Genomic DNA, 23,485 nt, shown 5'->3' on the forward strand with positions numbered 1-23,485 from the left:
TCATGATGTGCTGGGTTACAGGTGGGCTTCCAGCACTGCAGTGGGTATTGTCCCTGTCTCTTGAGACAGAAGATCTGGCTCTGAGCCTCACTGGAGTCGGTCATGAAAGTTCACAGTGTGGCCTGACAGGCCATGCTGGTATGTTAGAATCATCGAAACCCTACAGTGTGTAAACAAGCCATTTGGCCCAAGTGCACATTGACCATCCAAAGGGTAACCCACCCAGACCCATTCCTCTACCCTATTACTCTACATTTACACCTGACTAATGCCCCTAATCTACATATCCCTGGACAATATGGGCAATCTTGCATGGCCAATTCACCCTAACCTGCACATCTGTGGGAGTAAACCGGAGCACCCAGAGGAAACCCATGCAGACACAGGGAGAATGTGCAAACTCCACACGTTCGGTCACCCAAGGGTAGAATCAAACCACTGAGCCTCCGTGCCGCCCATGCCCATTGCTGTAGCAACCTGAGATAGCAACCGTGAAGGCTAGATGTTGTCAGTGGAAATACACGAGGTTAGGAAATGGCTGTGTTGCTCACTGCTTGGGGCAGCCAACGCAGAAAGAAAGATCAGCTGGAAAACTCAAAAGTGCCTGAATTAAAACAATTTATTACCATTCACCATCATTTTGACACTAAAAATATGTGAGGAAAAGATCTTAATCATCAAGATTAGTAGCTCGACATCTAACGGTCTCGAAGCCTGGTGTTTACTTCCTTTTCATGAATGTTTCTGACTTTCCTTTGTGGTTCTGACTACGATGACAAGTGCGAAGATCACCGAAGAGCCTAACTGTAATGGGCACCTTGTCCTATCATCCAAGACAGTGACAACTCTTCACAGTTGCCCAGGACTTGCTTTGGACTGTATCAGTGTCACACCAACACATCGGGTTCCCCTCTCCTCCCAGATTAAGACTCCCCCACCCCTGTTAAAAACAGAATGCATCTGCAGACTCTCCTCTGTTCCCCTCGGAAGCACTTCCTGGTAATGGCCGCTGGTTGTGAGTGACTGGGGTTGGCCAATCGCCATTCTGTTAGGCCAGACTCGGCGTGAGGCTTTGACCAGTCATTCGGACTGGGAGCACGGAGCCAAGGCTCCGATTACTCTCAGGGACGGTTCATAAATAATCCAGTGACTTCCTCTGGGGATTTTCTACGGGGAGGGAAGAGAAGTCTGTGCACAGGATCTACAAGTTCACAAGATGCCCAAGTTTTGAACAGTTATTTGGAACATTCCTCCATGTACACACACCCATTACACCAAACCATTTTGCCATTGTCAACTAGAAGGTAGCTACGGACACAAGCCCATCAATAAGGACATTCCTTCATTCCTAAATTGGCACAAAAAAATCCTTCATGCTAGTAAAACAAAAGAATTTTTAAGAAAAAAGGTACAAAAAAACAATAAAGCAATTTTTGATAAAAATAATCCTAAGCTATTTCTTTCATACAACAGATTTAAAAAACACTATGGCAAAAATCGTGCTCAAAGTGTGCATCATCAGAGAAGGCCTGTGGATCACAAAATGGCTTCCCTGTCAACTACTGGCCCCAACAGACAGTCCTACCCCTGGAGTTGCTGACATGGGGTCAGATGGGAGTGTGAGAGTCAAGGCACTGACACAAGACACTGCCAAGATTCCCAAACGGGAACCAATCATCATTTAGTGGAAGGGTCAGCAGCAAATAGAGTTTATAAAGGTCCAAAGGGACAGGAGGAGTGCCACTGGGAATCTGGGAGGGAGGAAGATAGGAAGGGCAACAGGAATTGGTGCAGGGAAATGCATCATGTAGTGTCCTGAAACTCCGAGGTGAAATGAAATATACTGCAGGGGAAGAGGGTGCTGATTGCTTTGCAGGTCAGCTCTTTTTAATCGGCGAATCAGCATGCACAGAGCAGACCTTCCCAGCATCCTTTTCTTCTGTGTTACAAATTGTTGTGCTCATTTGAAATTTGGCAATCCTGCAATTGTCCTGATGAGTGTGAAATGAAAAGCTTTATCAATTTGTCTCTTAGCAATGTGACAGAGATTAGTATTGCACGAGGATGAATAATTGATAAAAATGTTAATGTTCTTCTCCCTGATGACCTAGTCATCAATGCAAATCTCTGGGCAGTGATAATTTCTAGATTAGAAAACTGCTTGTTACTCAGAGGACAGTGGTGCTGAAAGACAGCAAAGAGTAGGAACTGAGCATTATCCTGACTCCAAGAAAGGGAGTCAAGATCTGAAGGGTCCACTAGGGGGGAGAGAGAGAGATTGGAAATTGATGGTGGGCATCTGTTTATGTTTATCAGAATTAAATACAAGAATGCCAAACGTTACAGGAGTCACAACAATTACCTTAGGAACAGTCTTCTTCCTACTTGCCCCTTCCTTTTGGCAGAGGGAGGGATGTGTTGGGAGTGGGGCGATGGGAAAGGGAGTGGGTGTATGTTGGGGTTGAGACTGACCATGGGCTGTGACTGGCACAAAGTGGAGCTCCAGCCTCCCCTTCCAGTCTCAGCGTCGGTTAAGTCCAGCCAATGAGCAAGCAGGCTGGGTCTGTGGGAATTGGTGTCCATTGAGCAGAGCGACGTTGGGGTGCACAGTCTAAGCGGTGACCTTTGAGCATGGTTGGGGGGGGCTGGGGGGTTACTAAGCGAGAAGTGACTTCATGCGGAAACTTACAGGAGAGAAACCTACTGGGGCAGCCCCATGTACCCCACCCCCACACTCCCAAAGGGTCCTAGCATCAAGAAACAAGTACAGGAGACTCCATAAGGGATAGGGCTTAAGGCATCGGTTTGAGGGACAGGCCAGGAGCCTTTTCCCATTTCTAAAATTTCTTATCCGTGGATCCTGGAGGACCCGGTCGAACCCTGATTCGATCGATTGTTCCATGTTTCCGATGGCGACAAGTGTTTCTCTGTAGAGTTTAGATACCGGCCAGCTCATGGCTGCTGCTGATCTTCAAGCTGATGGTCCCAGGAAGTTCACTGCCCTGCCGGTTACTCTTGTCCTTCAGGTGAAGGGTGTGCTGTGGCTGGAGGTCACTGGGGTCAGCCGTTAAAGTCACTTGACCAAGGAACTGGTCACTTAGGACATTGTTATTCCAAATCTGGACAGAGAGAGGGAGATAAAAAAAGAAAACTTAGCCAGAATGTTGTGGAAAAGAGAAACTTTGCCAAACTCCCAGCCATCAGGATTAAATACAAGAGTGCCAAATTTCCAATGAATTTCGCTACAGGAGAAGTGTGCACTGGTTAGCAAGTTTTCACTGATTGGCTAAGATATTGCCACGGAGAAAGAAGTGGGCTCCTGGGTAATGCAGAAGACGTTACAAGGCTTGAATGGGTTCTTTTTCTGGCCTGGCCCTTAACCTTCCATCAAGCGTGAGAACAAATTTTAGAACCTTAAAGCGAGTTATTTAAATCTGCATTGCATTGTGCTAATAATTGGAGCAAAATATATCCCCTTGTCCAAAATAATGCCATGGACCTTTTATGTCTACCTCTGAGGGTGGAACGGGCCTGGATTTAATACCCCATGAGAGAGGTGGCAACTCCAACACAATGGCACCCCCTCAGCCTAGATCTTTGTGAGGGAATCTCTGGGACTGCGACATGCCCACAATGTTCCAATTCAGGGTGAGAAGGCTACTTGCCCCAAAATCATAGGTGGCATGTTGGCATTGGGCACTTACACATGGGCATCACTCCTCTCACATCCAATGTCCCCAATCCCTGATCCACGAATGGGTATTGGAGACGCCAACCAACATGAAAGAAGATTGTGCCAAGACTTTTTCCATGCTGCCATAGCAGTGTATGTGGGAAGCTTTGTCAGAGAGAGGGAATATTATACAGGGCACATGGGAAAGGAGGGTTTGGTTATGAAGCTAATTCCCACGGTTGGCCACGAGGAATCACCGACCAGGCTGACGGACTGGGTGGCAAGAAAGGTGGGCAAATTAATTGGCTTGTTCTTTCAGAGGGCAGGTGCAAGCAATGGGCCAAGTGGCCTCCTTGCCTTCTATTTGGATTCGACACAGACCAAGCCCTCAGCTTGGTTCGCGATGCTTGTGGTATTCTCAAAGCAATATCTAAAAGAGAAAGGACGAAGGGAGATTAGCTGGGCACACGCGAGACTCTCTCACCTCGATGCGGATGGGGTCCTTAGGATCTTTCCTGTAGAAGATTCCCTTGACGTCAAATTCTGGATTCACCGTGTTCTTGTGGATGGGCGACCGGACCTTCTCTCTTCCGCACCGGATAATGACATATGGGTCAGCTCCTGAGCAACGACAGAGGTTACTACATCATTCTGATGGTTCCCAAGTCGCCCACGAAGAGGTGACCATTTTTGAGTATCAGGACTATTATAACTACAGTAGTTGAACTCAAACCCAGTCATGTTCACCTACCGTCCTTTATACCTGTTGACTTTTGTCACCCGCGCCAATTACACTTACAATTCCCAGCTCTTTTGTGTTATTTAGCCCACGGGTGGGAGAATTGGGGAGAACAATATGTACAGCACCATTGAGCTGGAACTGTTTTTACTGAGGACGTGAGGGTGAGCTGCCATCTTGAACCACTGCAGTCCACGTGCTGTAGGTAGACCCACAATGCCCTTAGGGAGGGAATTCCAGGATTTTGACCCAGAGATACTGAAGGAACGGGGATACATTTCTCAAGTCGGGATGGTCAGTGATTTGGAGGGGAACTTGGTGTTCCCATGGATCTGCTGCCCTTGTCCTTCTAGATGGTCAAGCTCACAGTGTTTGGAAGGTGAATTGCCACAGTATATGTTGTGGATGATACACAATGCCGTGACTGAGCATCGATGGTGAGTGAGTCTTTAAAGATACCAGACGAGTGCTTCCTCCTGGCTGGTGTTTGAGCTTCTGGACTGCCGTTTATGCCTCACTCAGAGTCATGCAACTCATCCTGGCAAGCGTGAGTATTCCATGGCACGGTCCCTCATAGACAGGGGACAGGATTCGGGGAGTCACAGAATCAACCCAGCACAGAAGGAGGCCGCTCGGCCCATCATGTCTACATTAGCTTTCCAAGTGAGTATCTCACCCGGTGCCATTCTCGAGCATTACCCCCTCAAGCCCCAAACGCTGCACAGTGTTCTCTTCCAAACAGCGAATGCCCTTTTGAGTGCCTCAAACTTGCCCCCCCGCCAGCACACCCTCAGCCAGGAACGGAGCCCAGTGCAAGCAGTGGGCTGCAGGCCTGGGTCATGGCCAAGGTATGTCAAGATCCAATCTCTCTCTCTCTGTCTCTCTCTTGCGCGCATGCGCACTGTACCTGTCTCACCGTCCTGTTGGGCCAATCCACTGGCACCAACAACATGAACTTGAGTCACCATCTTGGGGTGCCCGCATAGCCCAGACCAGCAGGTCCTTGGCGGCTCGTTGAGGGTGAGCTCCCTGTGAAGACGACCACAAAGAGAAACAAAAACACAACAAGGAGCACAGGTTTGTGAGGACATCAAGTTATGGAACTGCCGGCAGCCATCTTGCCGAGTGTCCCTTTCAGAGTCATGTGACCATTCCTGCGATCTTGTTTCCAATGTCACCAGGCCACACCGGGGAACTCAATAAGGGGGACTTCACAAAGCGTTACACGCTGATGTTCTGTCAACAGCTCATGAGGAAACAATGTGATTTGGAATGTGCTGGTGGAATGTTGCACCAATCTTTATCAGAATCAATCAACATTTCAAACCTGCTACAGTGTTAGGTTCCCACAGATTAAGTGTTTCTGAGGAGCTGGCCTGGAGCACAGAGCTCTGAACTGTTACTCCGGCCTGACAGTGAATACACCAGGAGCAATGTGGGAGATTGACCCAGATACGGGAGAACAACAAATGAAGGTAGTACGGTGGTCATAAGGAGAGAGACAGGGAGAGGGGCCATTGGGGAAAGGCAATCAGTCCCACAGAGGGTGGAAGGGGACACACAGACAAAGAAAGAGGCATGGGTCAAAGACACAGAGAGCGAGGAGTGAGATACAAAAAATGACAGAGAGAAAGAGAGACTGAGACCAAGGGAGAAATTCAACATCAGTGAGATGCAGTGGGCAAGAAAAAGAGGAAAAAGGTGCAGAAAGAGACACAGAAAGAGATAGAAAAAGGAGTGAAAAACAGACAGTATCTCTCACGTGCACACAGCCACACACTCTCTCTCTCACACACACACATATACAAACACACACAGTCATACATAGTCACACAGTCATACACATTCAGTCTCACACTCACAATCATACACACTCACTCTTAACACACCGTCAACCACACACACAATCATACACACACACTCAGTCACACACACACACTCTCTCTCACACACAGTGACATACACATTTACTCTCACACACAGTCATACACACACAAACACACTCACTCACACACACATACATGGTCTGGATGTTACAAGGTCAGGGGTAGAGAAGAGTAATTGACACCTACATCTTCATCCTGGGTGAGAAAGTCATTCACAAATGGGCCACCAAAGTTTCGAAAGCCTGTCCAACAGCCCGCCGTTGATGTCATCCCCACTTGCTCCACTGCTGAGGAAATGGGAGGGGGACAGCAGGGGGCACGGTTTGTTTTCCCTGAATGGCCACAGTCATTGGAGACAGTATCACTATACCACCACAGCACCGTCACATTCTCCACCACCAAGGCCAGCACCATTCCCAAAGCCAGGCTTCACTTCATGCACATTAAACTCATGATGATAGCAGCACAAATAGCAACCAACACTGAGCAAGGCAGATTAGATAGAATTAACAATGCAGAAACAAGTCATTCAGGCCATCAACTGGACTCCATCTCCAGGATATCTCCTTCACCCTCTTCACTTCCCCCGGTACTCCATCCTACTTCCTCTACTTTCATTGCCTTGACTTCATTCAGGCATAGTCTAGATTAGAGTGGTGCTGGAAAAGCACAGCAGGTCAAGCAGCATCCGAGGAGCAGGAAAATCGATGTTTCGTGCAAAAGCCCTTCATCAGGAATAGGTGGTGATATAGTGATACTGTCTCCATATTCCTGATGAAGGGCTTTTGCCCAAAACGTCGATTTTCCTGCTCCTCGGATGCTGCCTGACCTGCTGTGCTTTTCCAGCACCGCTCTAATCAAGACTCTGGTTTCCAGCATCTGCAGTCCTTGTTTTACCCTTCATTCAGGCATCCTGCCTCTTCTTTAATACACCATCACTGCCTACTTCAACCAATTCACACGGAAGTGAATTCCCCATTCTCTTCATGCGCTTTCCAAGCAGAAAACTCCTTTTGAGTCTGTTTAAACCCATTTCATCTGTTGAAGGAGTTGTCTTCACTGACCCGGGAACAAAACGACAAGAACCAGGAGCCATTCGGCCCATCAAGTCTGCTGTACCATCCAATATGGCCGTGGTTGATCTTAGCCTTCCACGCCACTTTCCTGACTACTCACTCGCCCTATCTTGATTTCCCCGAGGGACTAAAACTCAGTCTATTGCGACCTAAAGCATATTCCACAATGGAGATTCCCTATCCCAGCCCTCTAGAGTCAGGAATTCCAAACATACCCCACTTCTGAATGAAGTTATCTCAATCCTCAAAGTTTGGCCCCTTAGCCCAAGACCATGTCCCTGCTTTTCAGATTCCCAGACCAGTGGAAATAGCTCTCTCAGGCTCTGCTCTATCCAACCCTTCTACAATCCTAAAATCTTTCACAGCGATTGCCTGTAGGAGATCTCCCACTTTGTTCTTCCAAACTCCGGTGAATTGGTCTGCTCTGCCCTTTCTCCAGTACTTTGGGGAACGTACCCGGGGCCAGGGGGGCGACGGAGTTGATGGGAGAGAGGAGCAAAGGAGCAAGGTGGAGGAGGGAAGGGAGAACGTGGCAGAGTGTAGGCCCTTTGTGCGTGAATGGTGAGGCAGAGGGAATGTGGAAGTGCAACATGCAGGAAGCCAGAGGAGCGGACAGAGGCCTCTGATCCCCGAGAAAGCCTCACCTCCTCCATTGCCGCTCGCTCCACTCATTAGGACAGTCAATTTCCCACTCAAGGTCTTACCTGAAGTTGGATGGCACATCGGTGAAGATCCTCAGTAAGAACTCGCCCTGTATGCCCGGCTCAAAGGTGGTGGGGACGATGACGTAGCGTCCCTGAGGGAGCACCTCCCGCAGGAAGATGGTCTTGGAGTTGATGTAGACTGAGCCGGCCACTTTCTGCTGAATGGTGTGCATCCTGTAGTTACGGTTCAACTCCACCTGCCAAAGCCAATTCACCTCAACAGTCAACACAACGGTGGGATTCACAGACCGCGAGCGGGAGATAGCGTTCTCACCTCAGAACCAGCTCGCGTGCCGTTTTCCCAGCAGCGTCGGAGGCTGAGGGGTGACCTTACAGAGGTTTATAAAATCATGAGGGGCATGGATAGGGTGAATAGCCAAGGTCTTTTTCCCAGATTAGGGGAGTTCAGAACGAGAGGGCATAGATTTAATGTGGAGGGGGGCAGGGAGGAGGAAACACTTTAAAAGGACCTAAAGGGCAACATTTTTCACGTAGAAGGTGGTGCGTGTATGGAATGAGCTGCCAGAGGAAGTGGTGGAGGCTGGTACAATTATAGCATTTAAAAGGCATCTGGATGGGTGCATGAATAGGAAGGGTTTAGAGGGATATGGGCCAAATGCTGGCAAATAGGACTATATTTATTTAGGATATCTGGCCGGCTTGGACCGAAGGGTCTGTTTCTGTGCTGTAATCTCTATGACCGTAAGTGGAGCCAGTGGATGTGAGTGAGGTCTTAAATGAATATTTCTCAACCGTATTCACAGAGGAAAGACATTGTAGCTGGGGATTTCAGATGGAATGATAAGTTTCTAGGATCATGTCAAGATTAATAAGGAGGTGGTATTAGATGTTTGAGTGAGGATTAACGTATATAAATCCCCAATGCCTGAAGTGATATATCCCAGACTGCTATGGGAAGCAAGGGAGGAGATTGCTGGGATCCTGGTGCAGATATTTAATTCTTCGCTGGCCTCAGGTAAAGTGTCAGGCGATTGGAGGATTGCTAATGAGGATAGCTAACTGTTCAAGAAGGGCAGTGGGGATAGGCCAGAGCAGTTAGTCTGGCCTCAGTGGAAGGGGCATTATTGGAAAAAATCTGAAGGTCAGGACTAATCAATACTGGAAAGGCAAGGGTTGTTCAGGGATAACCAGCATTGATTTGTTGGAGATCCTGACTGACTAATTAATTTTTTTGAAAAGGGACTAAGTATATTCATAAGGGTAATGCAGTTAACATATTCATGGACTTCAGCAAGGCCTTTGACAAGTTCCCACATGGAAGTATAGAAATGCTTGCCCAAACTCAAAGATAGCTGTTGTGAGCGAGTTTCTTCAGGAGCATGCTTTTCTCTCGTTGCCACTGGAATAGCTCCACAGAGGCCAGTATCCCGTCACCAAGTCCCCCTTTATTTATGTGTGGAGAGTGCTCGACACTGATCCAGCTCCCTCAGAGCCTGCTCTCGGAGTGAGCAGAACCTCTGACACTCCTGTTTATATCTGTCAACCAGGGCTCTATGACTGGATCAGGTTAACAGCCCCAATCAGAGAACTCATAATCTATCAGGTCCACTTGGCTGACCTTGTTACAGTCAATACAAACGTCAGGTTTCTTTCCCTCAGGGACATGAGTGAGCCAGACGGGTTTTACAACAATTGATTACAGCTTCATGACCACCATTACCAAGACTAGCTTTCAATTCCAGATTTGTCTTAATTCAACTTCGATCACCCATGATCTGATTGAATGGTGGAGCAGTTGATGGGCTGAATGGCCTACCACCTATCTTATGGTCTTCTATTCCCTGTCATGGGGGGGATTTGAGTTCCTGACCCCCAGATAATTAGTCCAACCTCTGGATTGCTGGTTCAGTGTTAATATTTGACTGGTGCCATTACATAAGTGCTTCTCCACCCTCCTCGCCTGGCACTATTTGGGCGCTAGTGGCTACATTACGAATAAAGCCACATGGCAGCTTGACACCACTTAGAAAAGTGAAGAAGGGCTTATGCCCGAAACGTCGATTCTCCTGCTCCTTTGATGCTGCCTGACCTGCTGCGCTTTTCCAGCAACACATTTTAAAGCTCTGATCTCCAGCATCTGCAGTCCTCACTTTTTTCTACTACTTAGAAAAGGTCATTGGAGACATTTCAGCCTAGGATTTCCTCTCCATTGAGAGAGACTGGCTGCTTGTTTAAATGGTCTTACCTTGTAGACCTCAAACCCCATCGACAGTTTCTCCCCTCTGCCCTGCTTTCGATTATAGCGAACATCTTTCTGTTGGAGGCAGATCAATACTTCGTCCGTTTCCTTTTTGACATCGAACATATACTGCGGAGAGAAACCAGAGAAAACATTCTAAAGCACAAAGCGAGTGGTAACCAACAATCCACATTCAGTTAGAGTCGCACTATTAGAGGTCAGAAACTTTTCCATATTCACATTCATTCAAGAGTTGCACAATGTGTAAGGCCGCTACCTATTATAATAATGCTTGGCCATGGGTGGCACAGTGATTCAGTGGTTAGCATTGCTGCCTCACAGTGCCAGGGACCTGGGTTCAATTCCAGCCTTGGATGACTGTCTGTGTGGAGTTTGCACATTTTTCCTGTGTCTGTGTGGGTTTCTTCCGGGTGCTCCGGTTTCCTCCCACAGTTCCAAAGATGTTCCAAGTTAGGGTGGATTGGCCAAGCTAAATTGCCCATAGTGTTCAGGGATGTGTAAGTTAAGTGCGTTAGCCATGGGAAATGTAGGGTTACAGGGAGAGGGCAAGGGGATGTGTCTGAGTGGGCTGCTCTTCAGAGGGTCGGTGCAGACTCGTTGGTCTGAATGGCGTTTCCACACTGTAGGGATTGTTTGTTAATGTCATTGTTAAGGTTTAAAAGAATTGCTGGTGAATATTAATCATCTTTGAGCACATGCAGACTGCGAGCTGCGATACTCAGTTGTGGGATGAGAGCAATGGGACTGAGCAAGTCAGTAAACTGTCTCCACAAAGGAATGGTCTGTTTCGTAATTTCTATCTCAGCCGACTCGATGGATTCCAAGAATGTAATGGCAATCCTTAGGTGCCTATCTCAAGATGTCCTCAAGATAGTGATTGTGGGAAAAGATCTGCCACCCTGCCTATCCATAGTCGGCCCACACAGAACATAGGAAAGCAAACTTGGCCAAACTATACCAGAAACACCCAAAATGCCTCAGCAGTGACCAAACAGGCTGACAAGTAAAACCAGATAGCACTGGCAGACAAGAGAATACACTCCACATAACACACTAACAATACCCTGTCAACGCAGCTGTCCCAAAGCCCCTAGGGCAGTCTGATAACACAGTGATACCAAAGCCACACAAAGAACAGGTCAGATGGAGAGGCACCACCAAGGACCTTGCACCCAGGACAGGAACAATGGAAACACCTTACTGTTTCAAAAGAGACATTCTCACCTACCTGCAAAAAGAGCTGGAATCTCCTGATCCCATCAAGAACTCATTGATACTCTCAGGACGATATATTGTATCGAGAATCAGGGCATTCTTCCAATTATCACCATTGTAACTGGATTACTCCATTTCCAAATACTTTGTATCTTTCCCCATTTTAATTAACCTTCATGTACACGATTCCTATAAAACCTGGCTTCGTCCTCAGCTCGAGGAAGAGAACCCTTGATCTACCTGGACAGACTGTCAGTTCTCTGTCAGCCTAGTCAATTTCTCTTCCAGCGATATCGTTTGTAATAAACAGCATGTCAATTTCACCCGATCTGATTTGTGTGGTCTCTGTTTTATTGGGCTAATTTCTCCGACAGTGATTCACCACTGCGTTGAACTGCTACAGAATGCTACAGTATGGTCAGAGTGCTTTCACTGAAGCTTGGATTCAACAGAGTGACATGATACTGGAAAACCGGATCAGGAATGGGCTTTTCATCCCCTTCAGCCAATTGCACCGTTGCAGATTACGATTTACTAGGTCCACGTTGGGGGGTGGGGGTAGTGAAGATTGAAGCTGTGAGGAAACCTGATGTGGGTTTGGAGTTACGTACAGATTGACGGGTACTTTTGCTTCCCTAATTGGCCAGATGGGTTATTAATGACAATCGAACAACTTCATGGCCAGGTCTGCTACAGTCATAAAGTGATCGAGTCATACAACATGGAAATGACCCTTCTGTCTAACCAATCCATGCTGACCATAATCCCAAATTAAACTAGTCCCACCTGCCTGTACTTGGCCCGTATCTGTCCAAATCTTTTCTATTTATGTACTTATCTAAATGCCTTTTAAACGTTGTAACTGTACCTGCTTCCACCACTTCCTCTGGAAGTTCATTCCACACTCGAACCACTCTCTGTGGAAAAAAGTCGCTCCTCATATCTTTTTAAATATTTCTCCTCTCACCTTAAAAAATATGCCACCCGCCCCCCCCAGTTCTGAAATCCCGTATCCAATGGAAAAATCTTTGCTATTCACATTATCTCTACCCCTCATGATTGTATAAATCTCTATAAGGTCGCCCCTCAGCCTCCTATGCTCCAGTGAAACAAGTCCCAGCCAATCCAGCCTTTCCTTATAACTCAAACCCTCCAATCCTGGCAACATCCTGGTAAATCTTTTCTGAACTCTCTCCAGTTTACTAGTAGCCTTCTGATAGAAGGGTAACCAGAACTGCACATAGTACACCAGATGAAGCCTCACCAGGGTCCTGCACAACCTTGGAGAAAGTGAGGACTGTAGATGCTGGAGATCAGAGCTGAAAAATGTGTTGCTGGAAAAGCGCAGCAGGTCAGGCAGCATCCTATGCTTCCTGAAGAAGGGCTTATGCCCGAAACGTTGATTCTCCTGCTCCTTGGATGCTGCCTGACCTGCTGCGCTTTTCCAGCAACACATTTTTCAGCTCTGCACAACCTTAACATGACATCCCAACTCCTATACTCAAAGGTCTCAGCAATGAAGGCAACATGCTAAATGTCTTCTTAACCACCCTGTCCATGTGTGATGCAAATTTCAAAGAATTATGTACCTGAACCCCGATGTCTTTCTGTTCTACAACACTACCCAAGTCCTCACTTTTAACTGTATAAGTCCTGCCCGTCTTGCTTTCACCAAAATGCAACACCTCACATTTATCCAAATTAAACCTCATCTGCCACTCCTCAGCCCATTGACCCAATTGATCAAGATCCCTTCGTAATCTAAGATAACCTTCTTCACTGTTGACTATGCTTCCAACTTTGGTTAATCCGCAAACTTACTAACCATGCCTTCTACAATCTCACCCAAATTATTTATACACTAATATCAGTTATTTCCCGATTTTCATAAATTACCATTTGGTAATTGCCCTTGAACTGAACGGTTTGCTAGGTCATTTCAGAGACCAGTTAAGGGTCAACTTCTGAGACTCCAAAAATACAGCAATGTAGTTGATTCTTAACTGCCCTCTGGGCAACTGGGGATCAGCCATAAATACTGGCCAAGCCAGAGACGTCACATATAGGCCAGAACGGTAAAGACAGAAGATTTCCTTAATGAACCAGATGGGGTGTTAAAATGACAGTGTGTTCAGGTCACTATCACTCAGATTAACTACCATTTGACCGATTCATTGACTTGAAATTAAACTCCACTCGTCACCGCTTTTAAAAAATTAGTTCTCGGGATAAAGGCATCACTGGTTTGACCAGCATTTATTGCCCAGTAGGCATATTGCTGTGGGTCTGGAGTCTTGTGTCGGCTTAAGTTTCCTTCCCCAAAGCACATCAATGAACCAGATGGGTTTTTCCCCAACAATCAATTCCTGGTAATCAGTAGACTCTTAATTCCAGATTTTTATTGAACTAAATAATTTCACCACTTGCTATGGTGGGGTTTGAACCCATGCCCTCTGGATTAAGAGTCCAGTGTCATTTCCAATACCCCGCTAAGGCTTGCTGAACATAACGTCTTATTAAAGCTTTCAAGGTGAGCTGGTGTCTACCAGCTATTTGTAGGTTCTTTGAAACAGTGAAGAGCAAGTCAATAGATTACATCGTCTCCAATAACATCACATAGCCTCTTGCTCCACCTCAATCTTCCCTTCCTCACGTGAACCACTGCTCCCTGATTTGCCTCACCTTCCCTCTTCCTGGTCTCAACCCTCAGAGCTTCCTCTGAAATACTGAAGAGCTCAACAAGACGCAGTCCTTACTTGCGGATTCTGCAGGAAGGTGTCGCGGTTATTGATGCAGCCTCCAGCACGGTTTTTCAGGGGGTCCTCGTGCCTGGTCCATGAGCCCTTTACCATGGCCTCCTCCCAGGTCTTGTGGAAGCTGAAGAAGGAGGTGTTGATGATACGGCAGACAACAAGGTCTGTGAAGTTCACACAGAAATCATCAAACGACATCCTGGAATCCAAACAAGGACTGCAGTCAGACAGCAGGGCAGGTGAATACACAGAACCCTATCTCTTTACTCAACATCAATCAGGGGAGTCTCTCCTCAGAGTACAAGTTAACACTGAAGCTTTCAACATCACCAAAACAGAACTGGCCATTGTTGTTTATGGGAGCTTGCTGTGTACAATTTCTTACAATGGCTATATTTCATTGGATGAACAGAACTTTAGGTTGTCCTGAGGCTGTGTGAAGGCACAAACTTTATTAGCTTGTTATTCCCAATAAAACACCACCCTAACAAAACAATTTGTTTTTCTTTATTTAGACTCCTAGAACATGGACATCACTAGCTAGTCAACATCTACTGTCTATCCTGATTGCCCTGGAAAAGGTGGTGGTGAATTGTCTTCTTAAATCTTTAGCCCTAAGAACTATATCCAATTCAATATTTTGGCCTCAACTACTTTCTGTGGTAGAGAATTCCACAGGCTTCCCACACTCTGGGTAAAGACATTTCTCCTCATCTCAGGTCAAAATGGCCTACCCAATATCCATAGACTGTGACCCCTGGTTTGCTCCCACCAGTGGGGAGATCCTTCCTGCATCTACTCTGATCAGGGAGGGTCAGGGATCCATTCTTGTTTTCATTAGCCCTTCCAGCAAGAGTGAAACTTTACGTCCCTTCAATGTTTTCCCATATTTCTCATGCAGCCTCTTGCTCCACCTCAATATTCCCTTCCTCACACGAACCACTGCTTCCCTCCTCCTGTTCTCAAACATCGGAGCTTCTTCCCACATCAGAAAGGTGTCAACTCAAAGTTAATAAGGCTGGGAGTCCATGACTGCAGGAACTCAGAAGCGACCATTGATTAACTCTGGAACAATCTAGATTCCAAAAAGCAGGAACTTCAGAAACATCTGATCCGTCGACAAAAAGAAGACTCTCTGGGAGACTTACCAGAACTCTCCGTCATCCCGCACGGTGACACCCATTGCTTCACGCTCTCCTTTGCTGACCTTCTGCCACTCTTGAGAGCTGTGAAGAGAGACAGTTATTCCAGTCTCCCTAGACTCTGCATGGAATAAGTCCCATAACCCGCTACTGAAACAGGACAAACAATGAGGCCATGTGTAGTGAACAAAGGTGATTCACTTTGGACATGTGAACCACTTCTGGGTATAATAAAAAAAAATTTAAAATAAAATTAAGGAGGAAATTCAAGCAGAACGTTTTCACTCACAGGTGTAGAAGTTCCAGGTTTGTGAGCACTGAAGGGCAATTAATCTAAATTGTTCAAGCCATTGTTAAACCCTAGTCAAGCCTCACCCCTTCAACATATCCATCACTTCCCTTCTCTCTCAGATGCTTTTCTAGATGTTCCTTAAACAGATCCATACCACTCTCTTCAAAAACCCTCATGGTGGTGAGTTCCACATTCTGACATTCAGATGATGATTATCACGGTCTAACTGAATGGTGGAGAAGATATGAGAACCAAATTGCCTCTTTCTATACAAACATCCCAGTAAGGAGCAGGCCAATCGGCCCCTCAAGTCTGCTCCATTCAGTCAGATCAGCCATGATCTTATTACCCCACCCTACACCGAATGACCTTTCGCCCCCATTACTTATCAAGACTCTATCTTTGCCTTAAAAATATTTAAAGGCTTTGCTTCTGTTGTTTTTGAAGGCTAACATTGCAAAGATTCATGATCGTCAGAGAATAAAAAAGGTCTCACTCTGATGGACCAGACCAGACCCTCTCAAAGTATATTAAGAAGGTAGCCTAGACCTTAATTTTTTCTTATTTTAAAGGTAAATGTCAGGTGTTATGTTCCAGATGCAATTCGATTGGTCAAACTACTCGGCATTAAGCAAAACACAATTTATTCAAACATTATCGTCAAAATACAACAAAAGGCAGATGAACTTGGAATAACTTAGCTCCCCTAAACATATTCGGTGGCAAAAGGATAATTCAGGAAACAGATCTTGTCTCACATGCAATTCAACAGCCCAGGAAGAGAACCCCCAGCTTTTGGCTGTAATTGAGGGTGGGAGAAATAGCTTCCACTTCTTCAAGGCCCCAACAGCAACTGCTACTGAAAACTAAAAACTAAAAAATTCCTGGTACTGTGGGTTGGAGCTTTACCACACCCATTCAGGCTGCTTCTATTGTTCCAGCTTTTAAAACAAAATACCCAAGGCTTCACAAGTTGCTCTTCTCTTGTCCCTCAATCCCTCTCTAAAAGAAACTAGGACAAAACACACATCTTAAAGCCACAGCATCTTCACATCACCTCTGTCTTGAATGGTTGACATCTTCTTTTGAAACAGTGACCTCAAGCTCAGTTTGCTCAGTTTCTCCTCAGGATGCCTGTCTTCAGATACCCCCATTTTGCCACCCTGCCCCCACCTACTCCTTTAACTGTAGCCCCCCCCCCACACCCACCCCCCAGTCCTGAAGAAGTGTTACACCCGAAATGTCGACGTCTCCACCTCCTGTTGCTGCCTGGCTTGCTGTGTTCTTCCAGCCTCCTGCTTGTCTATCTTGGATTCCAGCATCTGCAGTTTTTTTTTATTGTCTCTAACCTCAATTGCTTGCTGTGGCAGAGAACTCCACAGGCTCCCCATCTCTGGGTGAAGAAGTCTCTTCTTCTTGGTTCTTATTGTGACTTGACATTGTACCAAGGATCACCTCAGCCAATGCCAACATAGTGAAGCTGAGTGCTGTACCACAGGCCTCACCATATGAAGCTGCACCCCCCCCCCAACCCACACCAAGCTGTCGAAAGGGTGGTCTCACCTGTCACTCCACGGCCCGTTCCATTCCTTTTGACCCCAGGGATTCCTCATCCTGATCATGAAGAGCTTTTCTGCCTTGAAGAAGGCCAGGAGGCCGTGGCCCAGGCGTACTTTCCGGACATCAGTCACGGCATAGGCGTGGCCTTTCACCAGGCCAGTGCTCAGACGGGTTTCCATCTCGGCAGCTGATGAGACCTACAGTGAACGAAACAAGCCCCAGGATTAACTCAATACAGAGGGAGCTCATGGGACCCATGATCCCAGGGGCGGGGGGCGGAGGTGGTGAGATGGGGTGGAGTGGCAGGTTTGGACTGAGCTGCATGGGGAAGGTTCAAATGGCCAAATAGGCCAGACGGATGGAGGGGGGAGAGGTCAGCAGGGAAACCACTCTTTGCTGTCAGGGAACGGCAACTGACTTTGTTCAAATAGCACACAGACTCCTCGCTCTTTGGGGTCAAACTCAAACACTACCTCCAAGTGGGTGTCAGGTCTTGTACCCTGCACCTGGAGATTTATGGAGATGGCCATTCAGCCTCTCAAGCCTGCTGTACTGTTCAGCAAGATCATGGCTGATCCTCTACCTCCACCTCCAAATATCCCTTATTTCCCTCAGAGCTGACAAACATTGACATCAATCTTGAATGCAATCGACAACTGAGCATCGACAACCATCGTGGGTAAAGAATTCCAAACATTCACAACCCTCTGAGTGACGTGGTAGCTGATACCTGGTTCTGACACTGTGACCCACCCCGCTATGGGCGCAGCTAGGTCAGGTGGTGGAGTCAGGAAGCATTGACTGTACTTCACGAATACTTTCACTGGTTATAAAGCCTTCCTGAGATAGTAAAATGTCAAAACGTGTGGTGCTGGAAAAGCACAGCCGGTCAGGCAGCATCTGAGGTGCAGGAGGGGTCAACGTTTCGAGCATAAGCTCTTCATCCATGCTTGAAACATCGACTCTCCTGCCCCTCGGATGCTGCCTGACCGACTGTGCTTTTTCCAGCGGCACACTCTTCAACTCTGATCTCCAGCATCTGCAGTCCTCACTTTCTCCTGAAACAGTAAAAAGCTTTATATAGAGTCAGAGGGTCATAGAGATGTACAGCACGTAAACAAACCCTTTGGTCCAACTCGTCCATGCCAATCAGATATCCCCAGGGTGGGGCAGTCCAAAACTAGAGGGCATAGGTTTAAGGTGAGGGGGAAAGATTTAAAAAGGACCTGAGGGGCAACTTTTTCATGCAGTGGGTGGTGCATGTATGAAATGAGCTGCCAGAGAAAGTGGTGGAGGCTGGTACAATAACAACATTTAAAAGGCATCTGGATGGGTATATGAATAGGAAGGGGTTAGAAGGAAAAGGGGCAATGGGACAAGATTAATTTAGGATATCTGGTTGGCATGGACGAGTTGAACTAAATGGTCTGTTTCCGTGGTGTATATCTCTCTGACTCTGAGTGCAATTTCCTGTTATTATTAGCTCCCTGGTCAACAGCACCAAGTGGAGAGTTGATGGTTACCCTGATCGAGCTGCTGATGAGGCCGTCACGGCTGAACACCTTCAGGAGCTTCTCAAACAGTTGCAGCCTCTGATCCTCCAGGGTGCTGAAGTTCCCCTGGACCAGGTCGATCGGCTCCGAGACACCGCCAGTGAAATCCACCAGGGCGTCTGCAGTGTTCCCGCCATCCAGAGATTCATAGCAGCCTGCCAGCCTAAAAGAGAAGCAGCCAGATGGTTTCCGCAGCAGGAACATGCATTTATATAGCGTCTTAACATGGGGAGGATACCCCAGAACAATACCAGACAATTACAACTGACACTGTGCCACACAAGGAGATACAGAACCTTTAAATATCTTTAAGGGGGCAGAAATAAATAGATTCTTGATGATCAAAGGGCCTGAAAGATTATCTGGGGATATATAGGAAGGTGGTTAAAATCTTGATATTACTGAACAGCAGAGCCGCCTCAAAGGGCCGAGTGGCCTGTTCTTGATTAGATTAGAATCTCTAACAGGCCCTTTGGCCCAACAAGTCCATACCAACCCTCTGAAACGTAAACCACCCAGACCCATTCCCCTACCTTATCTTTACCCCTGACACTATGGGCAATTTAGCATGACCAATTCACCTGACCTGCACATCTTTGGACTGTGGGAGGAAACCCACACAGACATGGGGAGAACTTGCAAACTCCACACAGACAGTCATCTGAGGCAGGAACCGAACCCAGGTCCCTGGCACTGTGAGCCAGCAGTGCTAACCACTGAGCCACCATGCTGCCCACAGTGTATGTTCATATGAAATTAGTGAACAAAATACTCAGGCTGAAGGGTAGAGTGGTGGTTGGCAGGGACGAGTTGGACCGAAGGGTCTGTTTCCGTGCTGTATATCTCTATGACTTTATGACTGGGAGAGTAATGGAGGTGGAGAGGGGAGACTAGTGAAAAAGATTCCGTGAGGGAATCCCAGGGTTTAAGTTCCTAGGAGCCAGGAAGGGCCACTGAAGTTGCAGCAATTGAACTGGGGTGTTATCGAGAGCTCGGAAGAGTACAGATTCCCTCACAGGAATGTAGAGCTTAAGGGGGTTTCAACGTTGGAGAGGTCCATATAGGAATTTGAAAACAAGGGTGGGAATTTTTAACACAGTAACAATTCTGGATCAAGAGTCAATGTGGATTATTTGGTGGTCAGGGCTCGGTCTGACTAAGGGCTTGAGCAGCAGAGTTTTGGTCACTCTTGGGTTTTACGGGGATCAGTCAGGGGTGTGTTAGAATAGCCGAGTTTAGAGACATTGAAGGCATGGGCGAGGTGAGCAGATGAGACAGGGAGAAAGTTGGACACCAAAAGAATGAATGCTGCAGATGCTGGAAACCTGACATAAAAACAAGAAGTGCTGGAGAAACCTCAGCAGGTCTTTGCAGAGAGGAACAGAGTTAAAGTTTCAGATTTCTGAACAGAGGTCACACCAGACTCGAAACATGAATGTTTTGGCCAGCTTTTGTTGCTCATCGCTAGTTGCCCTTGAGCTGAGAGGCTTGCTCAGGTCATTTCACAGGGCAGTTAAGAATCAACTGTGCTCCACTCAGAGGCATAGAGATGTACAGCACAGAAACAGACCCTTCAGTTCAACTCGTCCATGCCGACCAGATATCCTAAATTAATCTAGTCGCATTTGCCAGCAGTTGCCCCATATCCCTCTAACCCCTTCCTATTCATATACCCATCCAGATGCCTTTTAAATGTTGTAATTGTACCAGCCTCCACCATTTCCTCTGGCAGCTCATTCCATACATGCACCACCTTCTGTGTGAAAAAGTTGCCTATGAGGTCCCTTGTAAATCTTTTCCCTCTCATCCTAAACCTATGCCTCTACTTTTGGACTCTGCCATGCCACAGAAAAGACCTTGTCTATTCACTCTGTCTATGTCCCTCATGACTTTATGAAACCTCACCCTTCAGCCTTGGACGCTCCAGGGAAAACAGCCCAGCATTTTCAGACTCTTCCTATAGCTCAAACCCTGGTAACATCTTTGTAAATTTTTCCTGAATTCTTTCAAGTTTCACAACATCTCTCCAATAGCAGGGAGACCAGAACTGCACACAATATTCCAATAATGGCCTAATTGCTGTGGGCCTGGAGTCACATGGAGGCCAGACCAGGTCAGAGATTCCTCAATGTGCTTTCTCGCCTCCGTAAACCGAGCTCTCCTTTGGCCCCACAATTGTTCTGTTGATCCCTTACGTATTCTTGAGTCCTTTCCCATGTAATGCTTGTAATTGGAAACTTAATTAATGCAATTATTGTGCCCATTGTTGCAAGGTTGTTTTGTAACTGATGGGAGTATAGTGTTGGAAAAGCACAGCAGGTCAGGCACATCAACAGGAAGGGGCTTATGCCCGAAACGTCGACTCTCCTGCTCCTCAGATGCTGCCTGATCTGCCGTGCTTTTCCAGCACCACGCTCTCAACACTGAGCTCCAGCATCTGCAGTCCTCACTTTCTCCTTGTTTGTAGCTGATGCCATTATCAGCTAAAAATATTACTCAGGGTTGTGTTCAAATGCCTAATTTTTTATCCAATTTGAAATAAACAATTATTTTCCTGTCATTCCCTCAAAGGATGCAGGCATCACTAGCCGGGTCAGAATTCAGTGGCCATCAAACTGGATAAAAATTAGACATTTGAATACAATATGAGTAACGTTTTTACCTGATAATGGCATCACCTACAAAACAACTTTGCCCATCCCTCATTGTCCTCGATATGGTGGTGCTGAGCTGCCATTTTAATACAATCCCTACTTTGAAACTAGACAGGTATTGCAGAATGGTTTCCGATTTTGCAGAAAGCAAGGTCAATAGTAAGAACTAAACATGATAATACTGCCGTCACTTTCTTTCTGAAGCAGATTCGTACCGGGTTCGAAACATGAGCTCTGTTTTCTCTCTCCACAGATGCTGCCAGACCTGCTGACTTTCTTCAGCACATTGTATTTCAGATCTGCAGCATCTGCAGTTTCTCACTGCACGTCCCTTCCATAGCTCTCATCTCTCAGGTCATCCTATAATTTCTTGCAAATAAGCAATAAATAAATCAATCACAGTCCCTTGGGATCTGAAAAAGGTTTCAGTGGACTTTGTCTTAAATGCTCTTTTTTTTAAGATTGGATTACTTACAGTGTGGAAACAGGCCCTTCGGCCCAACAAATCCACACCGACCCATTCCCCTACATTTACCCCTTCACCTAACACTACAGGCAATTTAGCATGGCCAACTCACCTAACCTGCATATGTTTGGACTGTGGGAGGAAACCAGAGCACCCAGAGGAAACCCACGCAGACACGGGGGAGAATGTGCAAACTCCACACAGACAATCGCCTGAGGCAGGAATTGAACCCGGGTCTCTGCTGCTGTGAGGCAGCAGTGCTAACCACTGTGTCACCATGCTGCCCATTTTTAAAAATTCCTCTTTTTTGATATATTATGGTGGAAGCACTGTTATTCTGAACTTTTTTTTATTTTTCTAAACTATTGCTGTGATTTTGAATTTCTGTCGTGCTAAACTTGTTTTCTTTAGTTTTTTTAATAATTTTTTTTCCCCAAAGAATTTGTACTCAAGAATCTGCGTCTATGCACCTAAGATGGTGCTGTAAGTGGCGACTTATAAACTTTTCATTGCATTCATACCAGTATATGGGACAATAAAGTTGATTCAATTCAATCCATTTGGCTTTGCTTCACTGTAATTTAAACAGAAAAAAGAACTGAGCTCTCAGAACTGGTGCATTCAGGGGAAGGGAAAGTGCTCTGAATTTTAAGCTAGTTACTCTTACCCCAGTTCCAAGATCTCCTTGTGTTGATTGCCTAAGCAGCTTTGTCTTACATAGTCCCTCGGGATTACAGGTGACTAAGCTAAGCACCACACAGTGTGACCCCACTTATTAAAATTCAATTTTAGCAAGATAAAGTAACACCATTCTGTGTGTCTTTTTAGGGTTTAAGGGGGCTTGATTATGTATTTCACAAACGTCCCCTTACACAATTCCAAAATAGTAATGTTCAGAGTAGGATTTCGGTGTAGAATTGGTTTATTCATTCATGGGATGAGGGTGTCGAAGGCTATGCAGCATTTCCCTCTCTCTCTCTCTTTCTCCTTCTCTCTTCACACCACCCAGCCACGAAACCCCATCTCTGGCCACACTCCAACAATGGTGCACAAATTAGAAGCACAAAAGAAAATGGGAAGGCATTCCACTTTGGAATTTGCGTCCCCATGGTGACTGGACTCATACTCCAGAGTCGAGAGTGTCGTGCTGGAAAAGCACAGCCGGTCAGGCAGCATCCGAGGAGCAGGAGAATCCACATTTTGGGCAAAAGCCCTTCATCAGATTCCTCACACCACAGGCACCATACTCTCGACTCTGATCTCCAGTATCTGCAGTCCTCACTTTCTCTCACATTCCAGAATCCCAGGCTAATGCTCTTGGGGAAATGGGTGCAAATCGCATCACAGTGAAAGATTCAAATTAAGTTAATAAATCGGAGAGAGAAAGCCAGACTCAGTGATAGTGACCATGAGATCTTAGTTAATGGTTATAAAACTTCTTCTGAATCACTAATTTCCTTCAGGGAAGGAAACTGCCATCCTTACCCAGTCTGGTATGTATGTGACTCCAGACCCCAAACTAATGTGACTGAGTTTTGAGCCACCATCTGA

General features: G+C 46.4%; 1 protein-coding gene across 3 annotated transcripts in view; it reads right to left on the reverse strand.

The window, feature by feature from the left end:
* Positions 1-948: 948 nt before the first annotated feature.
* The window catches only part of capn5a (calpain 5a), a 106,230-nt gene continuing 83,693 nt past the window's right edge, over positions 949-23,485 (reverse strand). For 2 of the 3 annotated variants that reach the window (XM_043692436.1, XM_043692437.1), the window contains exons 5-13: positions 18,785-18,977; positions 17,265-17,458; positions 15,416-15,493; positions 14,271-14,466; positions 10,285-10,407; positions 8,079-8,275; positions 5,320-5,453; positions 4,158-4,294; positions 949-3,119 (exon numbers count right to left, since the gene is read on the reverse strand). In XM_043692436.1, the coding sequence (XP_043548371.1) occupies positions 2,937-3,119; positions 4,158-4,294; positions 5,320-5,453; positions 8,079-8,275; positions 10,285-10,407; positions 14,271-14,466; positions 15,416-15,493; positions 17,265-17,458; positions 18,785-18,977 (1,435 nt within the window). In that variant the 3' untranslated portion in view covers positions 949-2,936. The remainder of the gene's footprint in view (positions 3,120-4,157; positions 4,295-5,319; positions 5,454-8,078; positions 8,276-10,284; positions 10,408-14,270; positions 14,467-15,415; positions 15,494-17,264; positions 17,459-18,784; positions 18,978-23,485) is intronic. The other variant, XM_043692439.1, reaches the window with a different exon arrangement.

This window comes from Chiloscyllium plagiosum, chromosome 6 (assembly GCF_004010195.1).
Source record: "Chiloscyllium plagiosum isolate BGI_BamShark_2017 chromosome 6, ASM401019v2, whole genome shotgun sequence".
NCBI lineage: Eukaryota > Metazoa > Chordata > Chondrichthyes > Orectolobiformes > Hemiscylliidae > Chiloscyllium > Chiloscyllium plagiosum.